This window comes from Numida meleagris, chromosome 7 (assembly GCF_002078875.1).
Source record: "Numida meleagris isolate 19003 breed g44 Domestic line chromosome 7, NumMel1.0, whole genome shotgun sequence".
Classification (NCBI taxonomy): Eukaryota; Metazoa; Chordata; class Aves; order Galliformes; family Numididae; genus Numida; species Numida meleagris.
In genome coordinates this window covers 1,733,170-1,759,548 of record NC_034415.1, presented here as the reverse complement: position 1 = coordinate 1,759,548, position 26,379 = coordinate 1,733,170, and the positions used below count along the sequence as shown (strand labels likewise).

The following is a 26,379-nucleotide window of genomic DNA, read 5'->3' as shown; positions in this document are numbered from 1 at the left end:
CCCTAATTTCTGGAGGAGTTATACCACGAGCATTTGCTAATCAAACTTGCCGTGTAGCTATTAATTCCGGACACCTGGAAGGATACTATGTGTGCAGATTTAAAGTTAATTACATTTAGCAGCATTGTGATTCAATTAGTTTACTACATTTCACTCAAAACCAAGACGCAGCAGCATTATTAGGAACATTGTGACTGCAAACATAAGGTGCATGTAGTTTTAAAGGTACTTTAGAAGTGTACCCTAACTCCCTTCGCTGTACACCCACACAACTTCTCTTTAGAGAATTAAGAACGTGTGCTTCCGTAACTGTAAATACTTGTGACATTTATGTGTGTATTTCCCTGACAGTGATATATATATATAGCCTTAAAGTCTTGTTCATAAATTACCATGCACTAAAAAAATAAAGAATCATTAATCGTTACAGTCCTTATGATAACGTACAGTATTATGCGTATCCAGCATTCGGAATAAATTTTTAATGTTCTACTAATCCCTAAGATAAAAAGCTCAAGATCTTAACCTCCAGCCATCTCAGCAGTCTCTACATGTCACCTGGCTGTCAGCAGTTCCTCTCTCGGTGTAATTGCCGTTGGGCAAGGTGGGCTTGGTGAGAGCTCCTCGCTAGTCCATTACACGTACAGCATGGTGACAGCCACTGCTGGGACACAGACCACCAACATGACTCCCAAGGCAGCTGTTGAGGTGGATTTGTTTTAATTATTTCTAATTCCAGAGACATTACAAGCCAAAACAGTGCCAGTAGTTTGTGTCACTTCCTCCTTCTCCATGGAAGGCAGCAGGCTGACAGCTTCTCTCTGCGTGTCCCAACTGCAGCTGAACATTTCTGCAGAGCTGTTCAGCTAACTAGAAGTTTCTTAAAGTTATACATCAGCCTGAACAGAATCCTCAAAAGGAAGTATTTTCTTTTCACCATGAAAAAACACATTCTCTCCTTTGTGACTGCTGAACATTTCACAGTTTATGTCTCAGATGTTCTGGATACGGCTCAGACACATTCTGGACATCAGCCGTTGTGTCTTAATGACATAGTAACTTGACATAAAGCCAAAGAAACATTGAGATCTCCATGTGATCCCATAGCAGGTGTGAAACTCCCGTGGCTAACAGTTGTGTAGTCCCCGTGTCTTAATCACCATAATGAGCAGTCCGTCCAAGTTAGCAATGTGCGCGCGACATTTCAATTATCAGAAAAAAGTGACGTTTGTTAAATCAAAATAATTCTTTCTTTAGGAGTAAGTGCTACTCTGAATTTGGAAAAAAAAAAAAAATCAAGGAGTTACATGCCTACATTTCTGCTCTGTCCTAACGTACGTTTTGTTACAGAATGTCCATTTCCAGTTTTCGTTATGATTTACTTCCTCCTCTCCCCTGACAGCCGTGCGAGCTGACCGAATGCGAGGCGGCAGAAACAAGTTTGGACCAATGTACAAGAGAGACAGGGCACTGAAGCAGCAGAAGAAAGCTCTTATCCGAGCAAATGGACTTAAACTGGAAGCCATGACTCAGGTGATCCAAGCTATGCCAACTGACCTGACAATATCCTCTGCGATCCAGAACATCCATTCTGCCTCCAAAGGCCTACCTCTGAACCACACTGCCTTGCCTCCCACAGACTATGACAGAAGCCCCTTTGTAACCTCTCCAATTAGTATGACAATGCCACCCCACGGCAGCCTGCAAGGTTACCAAACATATGGCCACTTCCCAAGCCGTGCTATCAAGTCCGAGTACCCTGACCCTTACACTAGCTCACCAGAGTCAATAATGGGCTACTCATACATGGATGGTTATCAAACAAGCTCACCAGCAAGTATTCCACATCTGATATTGGAACTCCTGAAATGTGAGCCAGATGAACCGCAAGTCCAAGCTAAGATCATGGCATACCTGCAGCAGGAGCAGGCCAACCGAAGCAAACACGAGAAGCTCAACACATTTGGGCTTATGTGTAAAATGGCTGACCAAACCCTATTCTCCATCGTCGAGTGGGCTAGGAGTAGCATCTTTTTTAGAGAACTTAAGGTAGGTAACAATTTCACATTATATTATTTAAGAAAAAAAGATCGTTTTTAATGTTGTACTTTGAGCAAGAAAGCATGGTTTATCTCCTTCCCCAAGCATCTCTAATTCATTTGGCTTCAAGTAAGCAGGCGGTTACAAGGAGAGACTTGTACCTGTCTTCATCTTAGTCTGTAGTAAGCCATATCAGAATTTCACTTTTACCCTTCTGTATTTTACTGTTTATCCTAATAGTTGTTTAACTCCATAGGCCTAGCACAAATTTCACTCCTTCACTGTCAGCCTCTCTCCCTGGCTTCTACTCAGAGTTGAAGAATGTCTGTTACCATTCTGCACTCATTTACATAATTATCTTATTACCTCAAGCAACACAGTAATCTTATCTCTGCGCATCTATGTTCACTCCCTACTTAAGTGCATATTGGAATATTAACTTTCTCACTGGGATATTATTTTCTATGTATGCATGTAGTTAACCATGAAGGCTGGGTTGTAAGCAAGGTACACAGAACAGATAGCAAGGAGGAAGAAAGTATCTTAAGGACTCCTTTGGTTCTTATCACCACTGATACAGTGGGGACTCCTGTAATCTGCATCAGCTACAGTTACCTTTAGGCTCTTCTTTACGAACACTAGGCAGCTGGACTACCCACTACATCCTTACGCACAGCTCTCTGGTGGACAGAAATTTCCCCACATGCATTTATCAGATTACTCTTAAGGCAATTTTGTTGTTTGTCGTAGTCGGCTCTGACAAAGAAATCGTAAGCCAGAAATTTGGGATCAGCCAATATGGATAAACTACAATTTTAAGCCCTCCCTCAATCGAGAAGTTAGCTCTGAAATGAATAAAACATCTGCCTCAAAAAAACAACCAAACAAAAAAACCAAACACGAGATGACAAACTTACATTAGGTCTGAATTTCCCTATTATATTGCCAGTTAACTGAATTTCCTGCAACACAGAGATGTTTTTGCCATAACTATTTGCTGCTGAACTCTGCAAAGTCTTTTGACCCTTAACTTCTTGATTTTCTAGCAAAAGAAAAATAGTAAAATACCCAAATAAAACAATTACTGTGTAAGTTCATTGAGAACTGAATCTACCTATATCAAGAGCACAAAAGGGAGAGCCCATTAAAGATCTGCAGTCAGGATGCTTGCCACAACAGTATTTCTATCATAGCCTTAACGATTCAGACACAAGAAATAAAGTCCATGACTACAAGAAAAGTGAGCGCTACACGTTGTATATGCACCTCCACTTGTTCTCAGATGTTTTCATGGCAATGACTGAAGGAACTATTACAAACTCAGCCTAAATTAAGAAAAAGAAGGGAGGAAGTTACTTGGGGGGGGGTAGAAAAAGGATTTAAAAGGGCTAAGAACTGTCACATCTTTGTTTGCCATATGTTGTTTATAATCTTTTAGTAAGCCATACTTCTCATTTTAAATAATGTACAGATTAGAAGGACAAACGTTTCCAAGAGACTACGTCCTAAAGTCAGGAATCGGGAACTTTCAGTCTATTAAGTTCTTAAGGTTGGAGTCATCATTTCAAAAAAATTACTGAGATTTGCAGAAGATACTGTTCAGTGTCAGAATTTTTAAGTTATCATGATCTGCCTTACAATTACAGTTACGATTGAAGTGATAATAGGAAAAGATATTTGAGCAACATTTACTTTTCATGGTTCTATTCCTTACTCTGTAGGCAGATTTTATAAGCATTCAACACGCTGTGCTGGGAATAGTCTTAGAGATGGTCTTTGTTTCTAACCTCAGGCTGGCTGATACTCTTCAACTAATGCATGCTTACTAGTATGGACGTAAAAGGTGCAGAAATTGGTTTCATGAAAGCGCTGATCAATTGCTCTTAACTCTCAAAGTATATGGGTACTACCATGTATGCACAGACCTCTAGAAATACATATGTTCTAAAAATTCACTACATCCAGGCTTTGGCTACATCTTCCAGAGGCAATGGTTTCTTCTCAGTATTTGTGCCCTTGATACCGTCGAGCCTGCAGTTAGTTTTGTATCTTGTGGCATACCTCGCTCATTTTTCTTAATTGGACAACATCTGCTAAACTGCACGGCATCCCAGAACAATATCAACACACCCAGAAATCCGTCATTTAGGAACTAGGTTACAACAACGCTAAGAACTTGAGACCTTTCAGCTTTCAAAGGGTGAGGTTCTACCAACACTGTTAGATCAGACACCGCACTGTTAACAGTACCAGGTAACGCTAACTCTTTGCAGCTGAGAACAGAGGATCAGAATGGAAATTTTTCCTAACCTTTCTGTCCACCCATGTTGTCAGCTCCTTCCGATGAGTGTAGCAACAGCTGCTATTTCAGATTGCTCCAGAGAACTCAGGTACCTGCGGGGAGTAAAAAAGGACTTCAGGATATGACAGAGATTTTAAACGCAGAAGGAAGGAAAAGGTCATTACGAGGAAGATGCGAACAGATTTTCAAAACAGCTAACTTGTTCCCTACAAGTTACACACAGCTGAGAAGTATACATCTGCTTGAAGTATTTTCCTACTCTGACTTTTCTACATAAAAACTGAACCATCAGATGCATTCCAGATAAGATAAACAGGTGCATTAGCAGATCTGAGACTAAAATTATAGCTGATTCAAGTATTAAAAGGTACCCTTACATGAGTTCTAAAAGTACGTAATGTAAAATTCATAATTGTTAAGGAGCAGATCCTTCCATCTTCATATTCGGTATCAGAAATTAATGGAAACATTAATGAAGCAAACTAGTTGGAATGAATAACAATGCCAGAGTAAGAGCCAACGCAGCAAGCTGCAGTCTAATAACTTGCATTTCAACATCTGCTAAAATCTCAAACATGCACCTGTCTCGTGAAGTGAGGACACTCTGTAATTAGTAATTACATTACAAATTCTTCTTGACATCACATAATACTTGCTTCTTCATCAAAACAAATGTTTCTGTATAGGTGAAATACGAACACAGAAAACCTCCAAGTAAAATGATAATACTAATAGTGAAGAAGACCTTTGTTTGCTATTCTGAAGTTGCTGAAAGCTTAGTATATATAAAAGTAAGATATATCCATCTTATCCTCAGCTATGAAAACTCAGGAATGCCCCAGGGATGCTAGATTTGTAGCCAGCCGTCTCAGTCATGTGAAAGGTCTCTGTACAAAGCTAAAAAGAAAATATTGCAAGAGTTTCTAGAGTCCAAAGGTTATCTGGCCGCAAGAAAGGATGCAGACAGTTCCAGTGGACCGGTCTTTCCTCATCAGCTCACAGCAGGGAAGATTCAACAACTACTTACAAAGTAAAACCATAAAAACAAGCAGTCTCTGCTTGAGGCAGAAGAAAACAGAACCTGCACTGGAGAACAGTCCTCAAGATACTTTCACAGGGCTGAGGATCAGAAAATTCACTAAACGCCGATAGTTATAAAAAAGGCACTAAAGAACCTGTGACTCACATAAAAATACTACCTTGACTTATTTGCTTATTTTAGTGGGGATGTCATAGGTCAAAGTACTATGTGAGCACAAGCCCAATTAGTGAATGATTGCAGGAAGAGCCAGCATACTTCATGTTGAAGAAGTTCATCCTAGAACTATTCACTGAGTTTGCAAACCGATTTAGGCCATGTACTGATGCCAGACTACCAGTTCTGGGACAGACTCCTTGCTCTAAGTACAAATTTGTCCACTAGCTGTAAATGCGTCTTTCAAAGAAACAATGCTTTAACCACATTTCTCAAAAGGGCCCTGTCTGCAGGACTTCTACTGTACAGTGGCAATACAGACGTTTTGGCAGCTGATAAGCAAACAGATGTTTACTTTTGTATTACGTTTTTATCATAAGCACAACTGTATTAGCAGAATTTCAAATTCTCTCTTAAAATAGTGCAAACAGTGTGAATTGGGTCAACAGAAGCACTGGAAACCTTCTGTCACATAAAATGCATTTAGACAGACATAGTAATAATAATATTCAATACATCATGGTTAATTTCAAACTTCAATCTCCAGGAAATTAAATATCAAGAAAAGCAGAGGAAAATAAGGAATTAAGGTACAGAAATTGAATTATTTAGCCAAATTAATAGAGCTGAGGGAATTTTTATTCTTTAGGAAAAAAAAAAATCAGCAGTGGAATACCTTAAAAGTCTTTCTTCAGAATGATGAAAGGTCGATATATTATTTAGACTTAAGTAATCAAAGGCAATTTGATAATTTGAAGTGCTTTTGGACTTTGTAGCATGCATTTATCAGGACAGGAAATGTAACTAACATAGGTGATGAAATGAAACTGCCATAGGATTCTTTCAGTCAGGGAAGCAATGAGAAACTGAGGTTGAGGATTTCCCTCAGTATCGGTAGTCAGACTATGGAGTTGCTGTCACATGTAGTTATTGATTTTTAGGCAGGTTTAAGTGTATTGGGATCCAAAAAAAGTCACCATTCATCAGACTTCTGAAACGTTGGGGGAAGTGGGAAAGGAAGCATCTTACTCACCCAACAAATTATTTGCATTAGAAACATTAATTTGATTTAACTAAGCATGTTTCATAGTAAGAAATATTTTTTCAGAGATTATATGGAAAGAAATAGTGAAATGACTGTGATGGAAAGAAGCCTCACCAGAAAAACCAGGCTAATGAAGCACGGAATTATACATGCCATCCCACTGAAACTTGTAGAGATCACTCTGTTAGACGTTCACTTGATGACCTTCTTGATTTCTTCTGAACAAAGCCTGTGACTAAATGCAGTCTTTCAGCATGTAGGCACATCATTTGGTAGCCTTACTAAACTGCTTGCTTGTTTCTAAGCCTCTGGCACTTTTTTTTAAGGGTAAGAAGATGACAATATTCTCCTGTGCTCATTCATACCAAAGCTGCCTACTTTGCCATATGATGTTGTCACCTCTGAGATCAGGAGGCTGAACTCAGCACTCTGGAGTTAGTCACTTTTCCATCCAATGGCTGATGTTCAGCAGCAAGCTGAGACGAAGCAACCATGCTTCGTGTGGGTGCTTTTTGAAGGTCTGTCACTTCCACAGTCAAGTGTATTTTCCCACACTAGTTCATTGCAGCAAGCTTACTCCGATTCCCATGAACAACCATGATGCAATATTTTGTTACTTATTACTAGACAGCAAAAAATGAGCATCCTAATGCTTATAGCAAGCAAAGATATAGGCTGTGTAGGATGGACATGGGGAGGTCTGTAGCTGCAGTCACCCCGCTAGACAGCCTGAATCTCACACTGCAGCCTTGGCAGGAAGGATGAGCCACACTTGCATATCTATCTGCAAGTTGGTGCCATTTGTTATACAAAATGGAAGTTTAGCATCAGAGTTCAATTTTTTTTCCGTCAAAAGAGTAGGATTCTGATTAGAAGCACAAGGCAACTGACAGCAGTGCCAGATTACCCAGGTGTGGTACCAAATGCATTGTTACAGGGCAGTATGAGAAAAAAAAAAAAAAAAAAAAGGGCAGTATGAGAAAAAAAAAAAAAAAAACCAACCCACACTGCTGTTCAGAACTTGCATATCATGATGGCTTGCAGAACTTGGAAGTTCCTGCCACAAAAACAGTCATTCCCTGCCCCTTACAAACTATGGCATTTCTTAGAACCAGGCAGTAAGTCTTAATGTGGGAAGATCATGGCTCTTAGCTCTGTGGAAACAGTCTCATTCAGATCCAGTGCCTTTGTATGTCACATCATTGTAACACAGTGGTTGTGTACAGCACCGATTTCTGTTCATATGGGACGGTTCCCAACCACAGTGAAAGTTCGCCTCTACAAATATATCCAGGCTGCTTAGATTTAAGGATATTCTTCTGTTAGCCATACTGAAGTCACTTGGACTTCCTACCAACCCCGCCAAAGTTCTGTAATATAAATTCATGATGATTTATACTGTCATATATAGACACAAGCTGCTCCAGATCAGTGATGGTCACCTTTGCACGCACATCACTGTGGAGTCAATAGCTCACCTAACGCACCCAGCCCTAGGGCTGAAAAATGCTGAGAAAAAGCAGAGGAAAGTATGATTTATTAAGGAAGAATTAAGAGATCTAAATAGCCGCAGCTTAATGAAGCAACTGATACAGCCACATGGCAGCCATGTAGAAGCACAACGTCTGAAAAAAAAACCAACTCGGAACAAGCTGAATGCATTCTACAGCTTTATAGGCACAGGAACACAGCAGAGGTCTTAATTCTTTTCCATTTCTGATTTTTAAATTATTATGAAACGAAGCTTCAAATGGAAGCAGTAAAACCAAGAAGTAGACTGCACTAAAACTTCTCAGTCCACTACTTCTCAGCTCCCAGACTTTGCCCAGCATGCATTAACAGCAGCTTTTTAGCCACCTAAATCAGCAGCTTGTCTGCTTCCAGAGAAGCACGTCATTTTACTGTACCCCAAAATACAGTCATAGATTTTTTTTTTGGTCACCTATCAAGATATCACAGTTTACCCTGTTCCACAGCCCCAGGTTAAAAGTATCTGAATCCATGCCAGACTACTTATAAATGGAAACAAAGATTAATTTCATGCTCTGGAAACAAAATTCAGTCGCTTACTTCCCCCCACTTACAGGCAAAGGTGCAAAAACAGCCTCAAAAAAGAGCAAGTTTTGGTGCAAGAGGAAAGCGTATTTCAACAGCCCTTTTAAATAACAAGAAGAGCATTTCGGGGGATGACCAAATGAGCCATGAAGCTTTGGTCTGAACCTCATTACAGAGGATCCAAGGGTGCCCAACACCGTGGTGCTGCATCGAACACGTGCAGCGCAACCCTGTTATTCAGGCGAGGCACTCCTGAGGGAAGCACCACTCCAAAGCAAGCTGAAAGAGAACTCACCACTACCTTCATCAGGTTTCCAGCCATTTCAGCACACTTACAGACTGCAGCTCTAGCCAGATAACATTCGGTAAATCACGACACGGAGCGCTTACGTGCTGTCTTACCCGCATTCTAGAAGCGGCGTGAAGCATTAGCATTTACACAGCGCGGTAAAACTGGAACGCCTCGAGCCGCTCACTTCCCAAGCTCCCCAGGCTGCAGGCGGTGCTCTGCCCGCGCACCTCAGGCTGCAGGCCGCTCACTTCGCGCCCTCCCCAGGCTGCAGGCCGGGCTCTTCCCGCGCACCTCAGGCTGCAGGCCGCGCACCTCAGGCTGCAAGCCGGGCTCTTCCCGCGCACCTCAAGCTGCAGGCTGCAGGCCGCGCTCCTCCCGCCTGGACGGGCAGCGCGGAGCACGCCGCTTGCCACGTGCGGAGCAGGCAGCTGCTGGCCGCTCCGGCCACCTGCAGGGTGCCGCAGCCTTTATTTGCTGGCTTGAGTTAAAGACTAAAAGTTGCTGCTGCTGGCGTCGCTACGGGCATATCTGCATAGCAACTCCAGAACAAATGAAAGGGCAGGTGTAAGAAGGAGAAGTAAAAAGAGAAAGAATGGCTCCAGTAGGAAAATGAAGCTATAATTTGATGTGGACATTCTCAGTGGCTTTTTTCCGCTTCTGTAGCTGGTAGCTGTTGTGCTGCAGGTGCAGACCGGGCAGATAAACATTCAACACTGTTAAGGGAACACCTCAAGTATTAACACAACCATTACCGTTTTTATACATATAATATGTATATAATATGTATATAATTTTTCTATGCATATATACATTTATATACACAAACGAGTAAAATAAATGCAAAAAAAAAAAGAAAGAAATTTCATTTCGTCCAATTCCGGAATTGCCCATCATACTCATCGCTTGGAAATGGAAAGAAACTAAAATCGTTTTTCAGAAATTCAGAAATAGAAAAATGCTTTTTTGCATCTAAATACAGCTCTTCATTTGTTGAAAGAAAAGTTACTTTGATATTTGTTGCTAAATAAAATCTTGGATCAAGTAAATTTAATTTAAAAAATTAGTGAAGGCAACAATAAACACAGGAAATATACATGAATAAAGTGTTCTAAAAGTCAGGCAACTCTTTTAAGACTATAAATATAACCTAAGCAAGGCCTCTATAATTAGCAAAGGGTGAACAAAAGAAGACATCCAGAAATAGATGGGGAGGGGGGAGGTGGGGAGGGTGAAATGTCTTGGTTAGCCTTATTCAAGTGTTCTTTCCATAGCATAGGAAATGGTTCCAGCTAGCTCATGAGTTCTGTTGGTATTAACTGATTTTTAAAAGGACATTTCCATGTTGTCTCTATGCCAAGGAAATTCTTTTACTGGCATGTTTGCTGAATACAGGAAACATCGTCCCGACTAAGTGACACTGGATATGACGAAGAGTTGTGTCCTTATTCTGGTGTTACAGTCAGCACCCTCTGTTTGTTTCCTCTGGATACCATTCGGTATTTATTGGGGAATACTTACTGCAGTCTTGCAATTTGTCCTGAGCAATGAGCAGTGGCTGGTGGCGCTGAGTCATGGTTCACTGTCCCTGAACCAGCTCACCGCAAGCCCTTGGCGGGGGGCAGCAGGGAAGTCTGCTCATCCCCTATTCCATCTCCTACCTCTTAAAAATTTGGGGGAGAATGTCTGTAGGGAGCAACAGAGCGCTGGGAACCTCTCCATGCAGCGGCAAGAATTCCCTGTACAAGGAAATAAACATGCACCCACAGCCGCTCCTAAACAAGAGTTGAAGAAGTTAGTCTTGAATATGGTGATGTTCAGTGTAAGTCAAGTTGTGCTTATGGGTCTGGTCTTGTGCTGCCTATTGCAAGAAAACTTCTCTGAAGCTGATGAGGGCTGTGTCCAAATAAGAAGTACAAGTTAAGATCTTGAATAGTGCATTTCCAGTTTCACTCACAGCATCTACCAGTTTCCTGTTTTCTTCTGCATAGCTGCCTGGGTCAAGTGTTTAAGTTTCATTTGCTGTGTTTTTCCTAAATCCTCTTTTTGTTATTTATTGGCTCTTCTTTTCCTTTCTCTTTCCTGGGAATTACGTTAGCACCACAGTCAGCACGTGGGCAGCAGTAACTGGGGCTATTTGTGTCCGTGGGCCGCGTGGACCTACAGTGAGCGCCGCAGTTCACCAGCACTCAGTGTGCTTCACCAACACTCTCTTCAACTCCTTGCACAGCCTTCCAGTAAAAGGTGGAAGCCTTTGAGAAAAAGGTCCAGAGTGGGTGGGTCAGGCAGGCCTGCAGTCTCCACTCCATCTTGCTACTCCTGTAGCTCAGTAAAAATCACCAAAACAAATTATCTAGTGTGCAAGTCGAAGCCAAAACTAATGCTGCAGCTTGTGCCCAGGTCACCACGGTCTAAAATAGTTTCAGCTTCTTTTGTAACCAGTCTGCAGTCACTGATGTTCTTCCTGCCTTTATATGGAGAAAGTGAGACAGAAAGACAGCTACTCACAAACAGATATTACCGGAGTATTGTTTTGAGGGGTACATATGCACTGATATCACACTTGTGAAAAGCAAGGTCAGAAAATTTTCTGCTTTTGAGCCTGAGACCCTGAATCTCCCAACAATGTTTTGAATATTGGTCACATTACTAAGTTTCAACCCAGACTTACTGTATCTTGAAAAATCCAAAACCGCTAAAAGGAGTAGCATCAGAAAACAATCTTTGTGATGCAGTACTTGGAAAACAAGGGTCCTTGTTTAAAACAGAGAATAAGTATCAAGAACGGCAACAATAATAATAACTCTGAAGTTGAAATATGCACGTGCAATTATTTTACTTTGATCTGTCCTTGCTGAGATAGGTACTTATTCTGCAAGTGTAGTCAAGGACAACGCTCCCTCCTAAGAATGAACTTTAAGTGGGAGTATTTGCAGCGGGAAGTGTTATGCCTCAAAGTCGGTGTTTACATGGCTAGCTCATTTGGCAACACTGAACAGCATTTACTTGTCATTCACGTGCCTCTCCTTTAAGGCTTTCTCTTTTCCTCTTGACTTCAGTGGGAGCTCCACTGTTTTGCCTTTGATTCCCCTGCAAGCTGACCACTCTAATTAATATGAGTTTCAGTGGAGTGTCTCTCTCCCTCTTTTTCAGTAAAAGAGAATATCTTTCAGCAGCTTACCCCAGCACCAGCTTGTGTATTTACTGATCAGGTGCCGGAGCGTTATCAAACTGGCACGTTCTGCCTATACAGAATATAACTTCATTTTTTCTCAGTCCCTGCCAAACAGGACTTTACCTTTTACTCCAGACCTAATAATAAATGGTGGCATAACTGAGAAAAAAATGACATTTATCATTCTAACAAACTCCTCTCAATGTTGAAAACATTGCTTAGGTCTGTGTTTGTTTGTTTAACAGTTACAGTTTTAGCTAGCTAGCACGGTCTTTCTCCGTAAGATGCTTTCATAGTACCTTGGTGCAATAAATATAAATCAGAAAAGATCCGTTCTTTCTTTGAGAGCACCATGACCTAGGGCTGGATTGTGCAACCCACGCTAAACCTCAGCCTGCTTTGCCCTGCACTAACTGTGCTTTGCCCTTCAGAGATACTTCTTCGTATGGGACATAATAGTACATATTGAGGAAGACTGACAGAATCTGGTCCTTTTTTTTTTTTTTTTTTGACCTGCTGCTTGTTTTGTTAGAAATAAATGTCTGACATTTTGATCGCAGACCTGCATATCTGCATGTAGTGAGGGACACGATGAACACAGGAGCCACTTTTCTCCTCTGTAAAAACTGTTGCATGTGGATTTCTGTGCTAACATAACCCTCTTTACAATATTTCAAAAGATACAGGACTTCCCAGCACCATGATAAAGTTTTCCTGTGTTCCAATAATAAAAGTTGAACGTACCAGTAATTTCCAGTTCCTCTGAGGTTGGGCAGCCTGTGAGGACTAACTCAGAAGTAGCCAACCTGCAATATCAGTGTGGGAGTCGGAAACAGATGTTCACCGGACAATACGATTTGTTGTCACTGTCGATACTATATGGCACTTTTCCCAACAGAAATTGTTTGTAGCTGGAAAAGAATCTAAGGAATGATTCATGCCCCCAATTACTATTATTACTTTAAAACATGAAATAGTTCTTGTTTTCTTTTGTTTCATATGACTGATTCGGAGAGGCATAAGGACTCAAAAATACAATTAGTTGGACTTGGAGCATCTGCGTAGTACGTCAACCAAATAATTTAAGGCTTTTTCCTTGGGACAAGAGGAATTATATACTAAAAACAAGAATCAACTTCCTTTCTTTAGAATGAAGGTGCTGTAACCTTATAAAGTACTCGATATTCATTATCTAGTTATACTAAAAGCACACGGCAATGGGTAAACTGGATGTTGTATGTGTGTCTGAGAGTGCTTATTTATAAAAGTTAAAATTTATTATATTAATATAATAATATTTTATACACATAATAACATTTGTAAGTAGTTTTTTTGCGCCCTAGAAATTCTAGTCGGCCATTTGGTCATTCAGAACTGATCAAACACTCAAATGAGAAAAATCCTCTATTAGAGTAACATACAATGCCTAGCCCTTATTTCCAAATTTCATGAATATTACAAAAAGAATGCACTAGATCATACTTACTGTATTGTAAAAGACAATGGATTAGGCTAGGTGCTCTTTAAATTAAATATTAATTTTACAGGGATACATCAAATCTGTTTGAAAAAAAAGCAAAAACTGGATGTAAGTGAAATCAGGCCTAAATACAAATGAATATATTCAGTAGGAGTCTCAATGAGAGTTGAAGATCTGAGTACCAGAACCCTTGGATATATCACCTATATTTTACATCAAAAAGTAATGCTCCGGGTATTTTCAAAAATGAAGACATCTGGGATCTAAATTGGAGTTCACTGAAATCAGTAGCAGAACTTGGATATAGATGCTGACTATCGTATCTCTGGCAGGCTCTTTTTTTAGAGATATATAACAAAGGAAAAGGTGTGTGTAATCATAGGACTCAAACAAGAGCAAAACATTTTAGCACTGTAAAATCAAGCAACTGCCTTATTTTTACAAAAGCATTCAATAACAATTCACAGTAATCTTTCTATAATAATAATCTCTGTTTATTGTATTTACTGCTGCAGTGTTCTGCATCAGAGTAGTTTAATGATCTATGTCAGGCTTTTGTCAATGAAATGATTTTCAGCTCTATGTTTCTTTTTAACTACTGCAGTGACTTAGCCTCAAGTCCCAACCATGGTTCAATTTTCCATGATTCTAGATTGAGTGAATCGAGAAATATTTTAATAGTGAAACACTATCTGCTCAGATCGTTTTGCATGAGAGCTTGAATTCTATACAAAATGTTCAAAGTCAGTGTGTGATAAGACCAAATTAAATTAGCCAATCAGATGATGCGTAGCACACGTGTAAGTAACACACTAAATGTTGTGCGTGTGCCTGCATATGTGTATTTTTTTATATATATATTCATGGATTAAACTGAGTTTTTCATCAGCTAGGTGGTGGCAAGTGCCAAAATGATTTAGGATTAGGATGGGATTTAGGCTGATCTAGCTACAGTTGTAATTCTCATTTCATTATCGTGCCTGGGACACTGCAACAGTTGTGTTGTTGTTTTTTTTATTTTATGAAATAGGCAAAATTAAATGTCCATACCAGACATACCGTTAGGTTGTGGGGAGTGGAAGAGAAACACTGCATTAGACTTCTTTTGTCTGCACCCAGCAGAGATGTCCTGAATGTAGAAAACAGCTGGGAAACTTCCTATACACTACACAGCTTGAAAAATGACTTCAAGATTTTTTTTTAAAAATCCATCTGATTAGACTTTATTTCAAATGACTGATACTCTGGTTCCGTAGTATGTCTCTTCATAAAATATGAATCAATACAGATGCTGCGTTATCTGGTTGCATTACATCACTTTTGATACTAACTCTACTTTCACTGTTACTGTCATGACAGTTGAATCCCAGTAAATGTTTTAGGCTTCGAAGGCTTCTCATTGCAATACCAGGGAAGGACATGCTTACACAAGGCTTCATTGTTACTTAGCATTCAAAAAATTACTGGCTTAACACAGACTCATTTGCAGAAGTGACTCTTCCACCATTTTGATGTTTCTGATTGCTATGTGTTCATTTTGATCCGCTGATCAACATTCCGCTGTCTGCTGTCAGTTCACATCTATGAGCCATTTTGGAAAGCAGGAGCTTTAAGAGGAAGCCAGTTCTGATGGTCGTGTTACAGGGATGGCTTGGGCAGAGAGGTGAGCAAACGAGGCAGCTTCAATTAGCAGGAGCGCAGCCCACCCTCTGGCAACGCCAGGAAGGGAGGAGAGCCTGGGCCGCTGCTGCCCACACCAGAGTTAGTTAGAGCACTCTGAATCTCATCTTTTGATCTCGGGCGATATTTTTCTCTGTTATGTCACAGAGGTCACCTGGCTCATGTGTGACAAACTGCCTGCATAAGTCACAGTGCCAGTGGCAGAGATTTGTAACCATGTCCCTGGTCCATTGCCTTTGAATTATTTCACAGGCCCTCTGCTTTACATTTACACTCTGTCGGAAGATGAACAGGGGAAGGGAGTAAAATCAAGGGCAGGGTCTCATCCTGAAGGACAAGGGGAAACAGGTGGAAGGTTAATGGCCCTGGAGCGTATCCACAAGCCTCTCAGGCTTGATATATGGGCCTCAGGCCTAAAACGGGCATTGGCTTTCAAAGATATATTATTTCATTTGAGGAGAGACATTCTGGAGTTCCTGCATTTGTCTGCTGATAGATGATCCTCTGTCCACAATTGGTTATGGCGTGTGAGTTTTCCTTGGGCCTGCTCCCGTACATAAAAATTTTGCTGAGCTCTCCAACCTTTCACATGCCTTTAAGAATGGGACGTGTGCAGGCCTTTTGGCAGGCTGCTGGATTTTTGTTGCTGCTATTTTTGTAGTTCCTTTTGAACCGGGAAGCAAGTGGGGGATGAAAGACACTTCTGTTCATTCATACATAGCTGGACAGGGGTGGCCTCGTGGGGACAGCATGGGGGAGAAGAAGATGTCAGGAATCAATTATGCATACGTGTGTCTACAGCCCAGGCGGAAACAAGCCTGCCTAATCCACTCTTTTACACTGACACATGCCTGTGTAAAGATAAAAGCAGGGAAATCATTTACGTGATGTTTTTACAAGCCCTCTTCTTTTACTATATTTCGTTTTCACAAGCTTGAGCTTACAGGACAGAGCAAGAGCAGTGATCCCATGCCTTTTATCAGTGCCCTCTCCAGAGTAGTGACAACAGGCACCTCCTAAAAATGTGACACTACCGGCTGCTTTCCAACCAAGATTCTGAAGACCCACAGCCAGCTCACACTGTTTTGTATGCTGATAATCTGAGACTGGCTGAAACAAGCAGGGGTTCAGGCAACGTGGCAGAGGCCTGGGTGCAGTGTGGAGAGAGCCCTGTGCGTCCTACACAGGTGTGTTCCCACAGTATCCTCTGTCCCAGCATAACCACTACATGCCACAGAAAATCTGGTTAAAAAACAGTTCAGAAAGTGATTAATGTACCCTACCTAGCAGCTTGTTAACCAAATTGTTCTTTTGATTTTACAAATATACTTGTAATAACTGTTATAGGATTGTGTTTCTAAGACCCATTACTCAATGACAGAATGATTTAAGGAATTTGGGATGTATATGTTTACTACGTATTCATTTAGATTTGTTTTAATGACAAATAACTGTTCTGTTTCAGTGGACAGATTTTGTTTGAAAGAATTCAGCCTGAATTATATTTAAATATCTCCCAATTTTATTTTTTTTATTTTTCCTGTAAGTGTAAAAAAGGAAAGTAAGCCCAAAACATATGTAAAATGTTTTCAATATAGTGTGCTTTGCTGTTGATACGGTAAAATTTCTACTTATAAAAACTGGGATAGTAGACTAAATTTAATCCTGCCTCATGTCTCAGTCTGAAATTGTCACCAAAGTGTTGCATTCACAAGTGCATCATTTGAGTAATTAGGATCTGTTTTTTGAACCAGCTGCTAAACCCTCGGCACCTTAGTGTGAGCAGGATTGGGATCATGCTGCACTTCAGTCAGTCCCTGTAGAACATGTCCTGGTGTAATGCAACTATTCCCTCTTCCGTTAGTGCCCTGCAGAGTTTAAGTTAAACAAGTAAGCTAGAGACTTGAGAGACATATTTAGTGTCTACTGCAGCAGTAGGAAGGAAATCTGAGGAGTTGTTAAAAGGAAAGATTTAGAAGCAGAAATTCTACAGAGAGAACTGAACCGAGTGTTAGCAGTCAGGAGGATCTGCTTTTCCACTTGTTGCTTTGATAACGGATAAAAGGCTGTCATGAACTGCTGGCTACCAGCTGGGAGCAGATAGAGTAATCCCGGCAGAGGCTGGCCCTGGCATTCCTTTAAATCTTAGAGACCATAGGAAAATTGTTTTTTTCCTACCATTGTCATCATCATTCACGATGATGTTTTCCACCCATTTAGCATTTTGGTTAAGTAAATCTACTTTACAGTATTATCTTGATTGAAATATAAGCAAATATCATGTAGATAAAGATATTTCAGCTATCTCGCTCAACTGCTTAGAGATAAATTCCAGAGAACTAGAGATCAGCCATAAAATACTACCGATGTGGGAAATGTGCTCTTTGACTGTAAAGGTGTACTGCACCCAGCCTGCAGGCAGTCATAGGGATGGTCTGTAGTGTATGTCTTCTTTGTAATCAATTGCTTGCTATGATAAAGAGACTCAATTGATTAAATCTAGAGATTGTTAATTGAAAGAGAAGAGCAACAGAATGCCACTTGTTAGAAAATGAGCTGGCATGCCCCCTGCGTGGTACAAACAAGTACAAACACAGTGACGCTAAGAACCATGCACGTCTAACCTTACTGATGTGCACTGGGCCACCAAGGTCATGTTACTGACACGCTGGACACATGCAGGATTGGGCCAGTAGCATTTGCTAGCATGCGTACAGATGCTTGACTGGAGCTGTGTTGTTTCAACCTGCGTTATTCCAGCAAAGGGGGAAAAAACACCAAAAGAGTATTTAAAGCTCTGATTGTCATTCTCTACTCTTTACTTTAATGACATATTTAGGGGCCTAGCTTACTTTGTATTCTTATGTGTAATTACCCGTATTAAAAAAAAAATCAACACTCATTAGCGTTCTGTTCCACTGGCTTAATTATACCCCTTAATTAAATCTTGACTAACCGGGGGTCACTTCAGTGTCAGTGGGATTTGTCACTGTTTGTCATCAGGTGTCTGGTCACATCTATTTCTGGTATCCCTGTAGCTGTATTCTGTTTAAGAGCGCGGTCTTTTCTAAATGCAAAGAACAATTAGGCATTACCTTATTGTGTTCAGTGCCTCACAAATTAAATGAAACGCTAGTGAATCTGTTCTATAACGCTAGCACTCTCCCAGTCCTCACATGCAGGAGGTAAGGAATCAAGCAAATATAAACCTTTTATAAACACACTTCAATACCTTACTTGTGCTCCTTTTCAAAGGCTTATTCTTCCTGCTCTCAAAAGCCGTGGTCTTATTAATTTATCAGATAATCTTGTGTTCAACAGGCGTAAAAATATATTGCAAATAGCAATCCAGGGATACTTCTCCTTTCCTCTATCTCCTAAACATGAAATGAATTTGAAACATGACCAGCAAGAACAAGCTAAATCAATATTACATGCATAACAAATACAACATGGCATGTGCTGCTATTGCCGTGCTGCTCAGAGTCAGAAGACTGAGGCTCCCAGTTCAGTGAATAATTCAGTGGGAGGCCTGCACGTGCAATAAGTGCATAATAGTGCTGCTTCTCTCTGTTTCAAATTTGCATGTTTGGGGTTTGTTCTTTTAGAAAGTTACTTATGGGAAATATAATTCCCATGTTTATGCATATAATAGGCACCTAATGTTCATCTGAATAATTGATTAGTCAAGTCAGGCTTTCATAATTAGTTGTTGGCTTTTCAGTATATGCCCACAAAACACTTGTCAATCTATAGATGTTTTTAGTTTATTAATACATACGTTATCAAAAGAGCTGCAGTCATTACCTGGAAAGCATTTATTATTTATTCTGTGGAGGCGAAGGAAGCATTTCCATTCTAGATATGTATTTCCAATCTATTCTAACTTTCCCAGTAGATCATCTTTTCATTGTTAAAGTTTTCATGAATGTTATCAGTCTGCAAGCTGCTTACAGTGGAAATCTGAATGAGGGGGTTTAAAAAAATGCATTCAGCCATTTCTCTGTTACACAGAAGCTAAAATGAGAGGTTTCATTGATTACAAAATAGTATGTATCCCTTACTTGTAGGTAGATAAATAACAGCCACCTAAATAAACACTACTAGCGGATATCCCTTCTGCAGCCATAGGCGCTGACACCAGACAGATGCATCTGTTGATAGCTCATGTGGCAGTGATACTGCAGCATGAGCTGGATACCTATAAAGTAAATTGCAGGTTTATTAGATAAATTATATTTATTATCAACTTGATTACTTCGTCTGAACTCCACCACTTAATGATTTTTGGTTCCTTACCAGTTTTCATGTAGTTGCCATGAAAGGAGAGAAGCAACTTCTTACTCCAGAAACTTTGCATTTTGTGCCCATGATATAAAATTTATAAAACAAAATATTTGTTTGTGAAATCCAGTATGAAAATTGATCTTTTTTTTTCTAGTAGTAAGTTAAAGACCTAACTGTCTGATAAATGACAGGACTCCAAATTGAGTGGTTTATCTTATGGGGAAATAAACTATCTTTTCACTGGGAGGCAACATTTACTTCTTGCACTAGCTGAGTGTGAGGCACTGAATTCATAAAGATATTATTTACGGAAAAGTTATTTCAGTTCCACATATGCTATACATTTACTTTCCCTTGCTCCTGTTCAGAAGAATCACATCCATTTTAGTGAAAATATATAAGCTTCCACTTCTCATCGGTGAGTACAGAACAAATGCTTCAATAAACGTGGAAAGTGCTTTCTTGAATCAATCTCCTCCTGAGGCTAGAACCACTGGATGTGTATAAAGTTCCCCGCTTCACAAGTGGAAGGACACATATATAACAGCAGAGTTCTAAAAACATTTTAAATCTAGACATTTCTAGAATAGCTTCTTTGTTTGGAAAGAATATGATGTAAAAATCCCATTGTAGTGGTGGAAAATAAAATTGTGTGCTCATTTTTCTGGTGTTACCTATTTAAATGTGGTTCACCACTGAATTATGCGGTCTTATAAAACTCACACCACAAAGTTCTTGAGCAATACTACAGCATTTATGTACATGAATGTACATAATATGCACACATCCTATCTCAGTTTCTACTTATAGATATAAAATTGTAGAATCCTTCTCTTCAAACAAATTTAATTACATGCTTCCCGTGGAAGAATGCAAACATATTTCTAAGAGCATCATTATAAAGTTCCTTTTCCACAATAGATATGTCTTGTACTAATGTAAATGTTCATTATCTATTTTTATATCCATTGCAAAATAATAGAAAATTAAACACTATATTGCAAAGAACACAATATATATATGCATATTGGAATCAGAGCTAAATTTGCAACTACTTTTTTAACTTTCAGTGTAATATTTTGTGCAGTGTTAGAATTTCAATCGTGGTATTATACTAATACGTGGATGTTCTATTGGAATATTTTTAAGCACAGCAGTTGCAACCTGGAAAGTATTTATAATTTGGACTAGCGGGCTAATTAAGGATTCAAGCTGTGCGAAGAGTGAAGCATCTACATTCTCACTATTAGTGCAGAAAGTTCTCACCAGTTCCCCTATCTATTAACCTAAGAGTTCAGAAACATTTCCCATGGATATTGTATGGCTATCTCAGTTCTTCCATTTAGACTTTGAAAGAACATTGTCTCAAAAAGTGTTTTACAATTGGATATAGATGTATTTGCTAAAGAGATTCATATTTTCATGATTAGACAGGTGATCTGATCACAGGTGGAAAAGAGATCATGCAAATAAACAATGAATTAGAAGCCTGAATAGGAATGTTAAGTCTGTTTTCCTAAGTTACAGTTAAAGGAGAGGCATTATGCAGGCTTTCAGATAAACTCACAAAGCTCTTATCTATACAAACCTGATAGATCTGCCATTATTCTTAGTGAACAACAGAAGTTATATCATTCAGTTTCATTAAAAATGCATTAATCCCCTTTTAGCAACCTTCTTCTAATTCATTGACTCAATTATACATTGAACAATAAAAATGTTTCGTATAATAAAAATACAGTATTAAAATGTGGTTTATACATAAATATTTCATTGCAATGAGATTATTCAGGGTTTTAAAAGTATTAACAATATCATGTTCTGAGGCAACAAAGTGCAGTTTTTTCAGCATCTCTGAAACTATATGTCAGAAAGATTAGTCTTTAAAACAAGTCGGCCTGAAACGGTTGCTTATAGCAACCTTGCAGTACTCCATGTACAAACATCCTGTAAAGTTAGTGACACTTACCGGCATAGGTCGATTAAGGGACAAGATGGTACTTAGGATGTACACACGTACTTAGAAGCCCAGCGCCTCCAAGGGGCTCTGCACAGCAGAAGAACCTTGCCAGTTTTACTGGGTCAGGATTTGATCAGCACACCGGATGCTCAGGACACAGCAGTTCCTCTGCAGGCCTGTCCCATGGCACAGCCTGTGGGGCCAATTCTTGAGCAACTAGCGCTCAGTTTGTTCAGATAATTGCCACCAAAGTCACCAGCCTCTGGCCTGAGTAACAGCGGGCTCTGACTCCCCGGCCTGGGCCCTGAGCTGGTGCATGCCATTGCTGGCAACAGCGTGCTCGGCAGCGTGAGCAACTCCACTGCAGCGGCAGCCACTGCGATTCCACGGGCACCAGGCAAACACCTCCAGGCACTCAGCCTAGGTCTGGTGCAGACAGACCAGCTAGAGCAATCCACCGAAGGCTTTCATTGATTTTAACACAGCTAGTACTTTGTAGAGTTTTGTGTTCAGTTTCTTTGTATTCATTTTTTGGTGGCAGGAGAACAAAATATCACTGGTTGTACTAACACGCTATCAGCAGATTTTAGCTCAACATGGCCTAGCAGTTCTTGTGCCAGACCGCCAGCAGTGGTGGGAGCTGTGAGAAACTCGCCTGATTTTTGCAAGCGTTCCAAGATGCGAAGAGAAGAAAGCGCTTTGTATTTTCATTAGTCATCCCTTTGCAGATTTACTTTTAATTCTTTCAGCAAAGCAGATTATTAAAAGCAATGACCTGAGGTCTTCATTCAGATATCAGACTTGCAATCCTGTATAATGCATGCCTGAGGGCAGAGGTCACACTAACGAGTCTGTTAATGCAGTCACTCTGGGATAGGATCAATCTCCATACTTCACCATATTGATCCAATAGCTCATTGGCACTTCCCTCTTTGAATTGATTAGCTCATGTGTGAAAAGAGATGGATGGGTTTCTGGCCCTGAGGAGCCCGTCAGGGCACACCCATGGCAGGGGAAGTGGATGTTTTCACTGCTTCATTTGGGTGGCTCATTATGTGGATGACTCAGGGGGAATAAGGGTCATAACATTGTTTTATGAATTATTTACAACAAAACACCAGGTTTTTCCTTCATTTGATGTTCTACCTGTACTTAATCCCTTATAAATAGAACATGAAGAAATGGACACAAACAACTAATAAATGCCATATATTTGTGTAGAGGGAATCAGCACACATAAGTGACCTCAAAATGTAATTTTGATAACATGAGGTAATAATAATAGATATGAGGGTAGGAATAGACTTCATGGGTCATCTAGTCCATTCCCCTTATACTGTGACAGAATATTGATGGTATCTAGAATTGAATTACATTTTAATTGCATATACTGGAGAAGTACTCACAGTGAATCTAGTTCGGATACCTCAGCAAACTTCGTATGCACACTGTTCTGTAGAAAGGAGCAATTTGCATGCAACATGTGAGCTAAAAATAAACTATGCACATCTCTCAGCTGTTAGAAGTAACCTAAAAAAAAAAAAAAGATTCAACTCCATTTATCAAATAGTCACATATTTACAAAATGCATATATTTGACACAGTAGATTGGATTTTGGTGCTGTGTGTGCTCATGCAAGAGGGAATATAAAAGGAGCTGTCGCCAGAATCTGAATTTAGAAGTTGGCTTATCTTAGGTTATATTAAAAAAATGTAAGCATTAGCAGAGTCTTCAGAGATGCAAAGCAGTACAGAGGACCTGCTCCTTGAAGTCTTCTTTTGAAACACAGACATTTTTTTGTTGTTTTGTTTTGTTTTACTTCTGACTGCATATGAATTGCTGAATCAGTCTCCAAGATGTTTATAATGAAATAATTTATTATATACCATCCAATCTTAGGATAGTATATAGCATCATACCTAAGATGCAGTTACCTAGGATATCAGGTTATACAATAACCCTGTAAAAAAAAATACTGGTGAAAATATTCTCATTGTGTCATTAAACTGATGCTTACATTTATGAAAGAAGACAGTGCACTTCAATAATAATATCTTGCCGTATTATTTAACTGGACGTTCTGGATTTATTTGGTAGGCTGGCTGTTCAAACTGAATGATATAAAATTTTATTTACAGAGAAGTGTCCATGCATGCTTCACACCGACAGGCAACCCTTTTCTACTAGTAGATTTACAGTAGCATAAACAGGTACTGCATAAAAACATAGCAATTGGCAGACCTTTCCTTAAAGGTTTTGTAGACTAAAAGAAACTGACACTCAGGCAGATTGGTGAAAAAAAGGAAAAAAGCCAAAGAGGGAAATTAGTCCCTTTCTTGTCAGTAAAGTTACGCTGAATGTTTGTATAATCCTGCATTCATTTAGATTTCTAAGTCATTCAGGCTATGTTATAGCTGGGAAAATTGCCCTGACTTACATGGACTTAGTATGGAGCCATACTAAAAAACAAGTTCCAATACACCTAAACAAGAGTTATTAGAGTCAGTGTTGGAATGTACTTCCCTTTGATAAATCTGGGATAAGTATGGGATTATTGAATGAATCTTCTTATATTTGTGTATTAAAGCAATATTTTAGTCATGGTAAATCTTCAGAAATAAAACTCATAAACTTAATTACAAAACAATGTAAATGGTACTCAGATCTAGATTAATAGCAGTTTGACAGACACTTGAACACAAGCTGCGTAAAAAATATGATTTTTTAAAAACAAAATTTATGCCATCTTATTATGAACTCTTGTCCATTGACCAAGAATCTGCCAGTCTGACAAAAACTCAGCTTTCAGAATTGTAGCATATGGTGCACTCCTGGGTGAATGGAAAATTATCAGAGCAACTTGATTTTGTTGTTCATCCCCAAAGATGAAATCACGGAATCATAGAAAAGAGTTGGAAGGGATCTCTGAGGGCCATCTAGTCCAACTCCCCTGCAATGAACAGGGTACATCCAGAAATGAGCAAAGAAAAAATGAATCAGTTAGATGATTGATTAGTCTCTCACTTTTCAAAATTCACAGTTATTATTTTCCATGTGAATATTTAGGAACTCAGCTTAGAGGCTCAAAGTCTACATACCTGGTAACGTGTCCAGCTCTGACAACAGAGAAAAGTCAGTGGCTTGCTTAGCTGTGCTTGCCTACTTAACCTGTCCAGTCATTTTTACCCATAAAGATTCTCCTTGTTCCATGCTTTGTACTGCAAAAACTCCTCATCAACAGAAAAGCAGCTCAAATAAAAAACAAGGATATCTTAAAACAAACATTAATATTAATCCTAACTGCAGTGCATATGTCAGTATGGGACCTGAGCAGAGTTGTGACAACCTTATTTTAATGATACTTAAGAGATTTCCAAATTAGAATATAGGAAAAAGGAAGTCGGATAAATATAACAATGCCAAGTAAAGGGATAAATGGAAAAACATTTTAATACACTATTCCTTGAACATTCATTCAATCAACACTTCCTGTGATTTTTAATAGCATGGCTCAGTCTGCCATTCTACAATTGCATTTGTCAGGAAAGGAACTAATTTTCATGTAGTTGATGTTCAGAGTTGAAAGAACATAGCTAGATTGTAGTAGCTGCATACCAAGAGCCTCCTCCACTGCTTTTAAGACAAAAAGAGAAGAACCGAGTCTTTTGGATCACTCTTATATACAGTAACCCACTGGTTCTTACCTTCTTCTATGGCTTCAGCTTCCTTGGGTGATGCTTTTAAGCAACTTTTCCTATTTAATCAAAAAGGTATTGGTTTAGTACATAATAAACCCATTTCTAGTGCTAAATATTCTTTCACTTTCTCCCATGTCATTGCATCTTCTTTCTCTGTCTCTGCCCGAGTGACTTACTGTTACTGCTGCAGCTCCTGGGATGTAAGACAACCTTTCCGTATTTTTTCTTCATCAGTACAGCATTTCCTTTCACATCTTGTCTGAAGGCACTGTTTCTCATGATTTCTGACTGCTTTTGCTGTCAGAAATTTTGGTATTTTCTTGGCAGTTCAATTGCAAAGCAGGAAAACAGTGGGAAATACATCTGTGTGGCAATTGCAGTGCCATACCTGTTTCTGTTGCCAAAGGTGTAATACAGGTGACTTTCTGTCCTGTTTAACACACTGTAGCACTCAGTCTGGAGACTTCAGTTCTATATGTTTCAGTGATTCAAATATGGGCAGAAGGAAATATCTGCCGTTACACAACCAGATGTTTGTCAGAAGTATTTAGAGGATTATGAAAAGTAAAGTATAAAAACAACATATTCTAGTTTGTGATAAAGATTGAAATGCTGTGCAACCAAGAGATAAAGACCAACATAGTTTTCTGTGCATGTAACATATATATAATAATTAGGCAAGCTGGTAGTATCAGTGTAACCTTAACAGAGGAGGGAACTCCACAGGAGTCGCATCATAACATATTTTAATCCAGAAAATATTAGATGTAATAAAACCAAAATAAAATAAAAACCTAACTGTTACTATGCACATTTAAAAAAGATATTTCAGAATAAAAATTAGTGCTACATTCACATTTGATGCCGACTAGAAATGGTACGTAAAATCTGATGTATTAGATTCTGTATGTGGTTTATAAAGTTTCCCACACTGGGTATCACTAATACGTACCTGAAACATTTTTCTTCTCTCATTTACGCTGCTGTAACTTTAAAGTCACTCCTTTTTAGCCATGAAATCAGATTACTTGCATACTTCCCATACAGGGAAAATAGTCCTGTGCTGTGCACACAAGCCAGCATTTGCAGGCATCATCTGTTAAAAGAATAAGTTTATACTTCTCCCAGTTTGTGCTTTTCCCATTCTCCATACCCCCTGAATAGCTGTCCTG

The 26,379-nt window shown here is 39.4% G+C and overlaps 1 protein-coding gene across 1 annotated transcript in view; it reads left to right on the top strand.

The window, feature by feature from the left end:
* The window catches only part of NR5A2 (nuclear receptor subfamily 5 group A member 2), a 77,428-nt gene that overhangs the window by 5,402 nt on the left and 45,647 nt on the right, over positions 1–26,379 (top strand). The window contains exon 4 of the mRNA XM_021405439.1: positions 1,403–2,049. Within this exon, the coding sequence (XP_021261114.1) occupies positions 1,403–2,049 (647 nt within the window). The remainder of the gene's footprint in view (positions 1–1,402; positions 2,050–26,379) is intronic.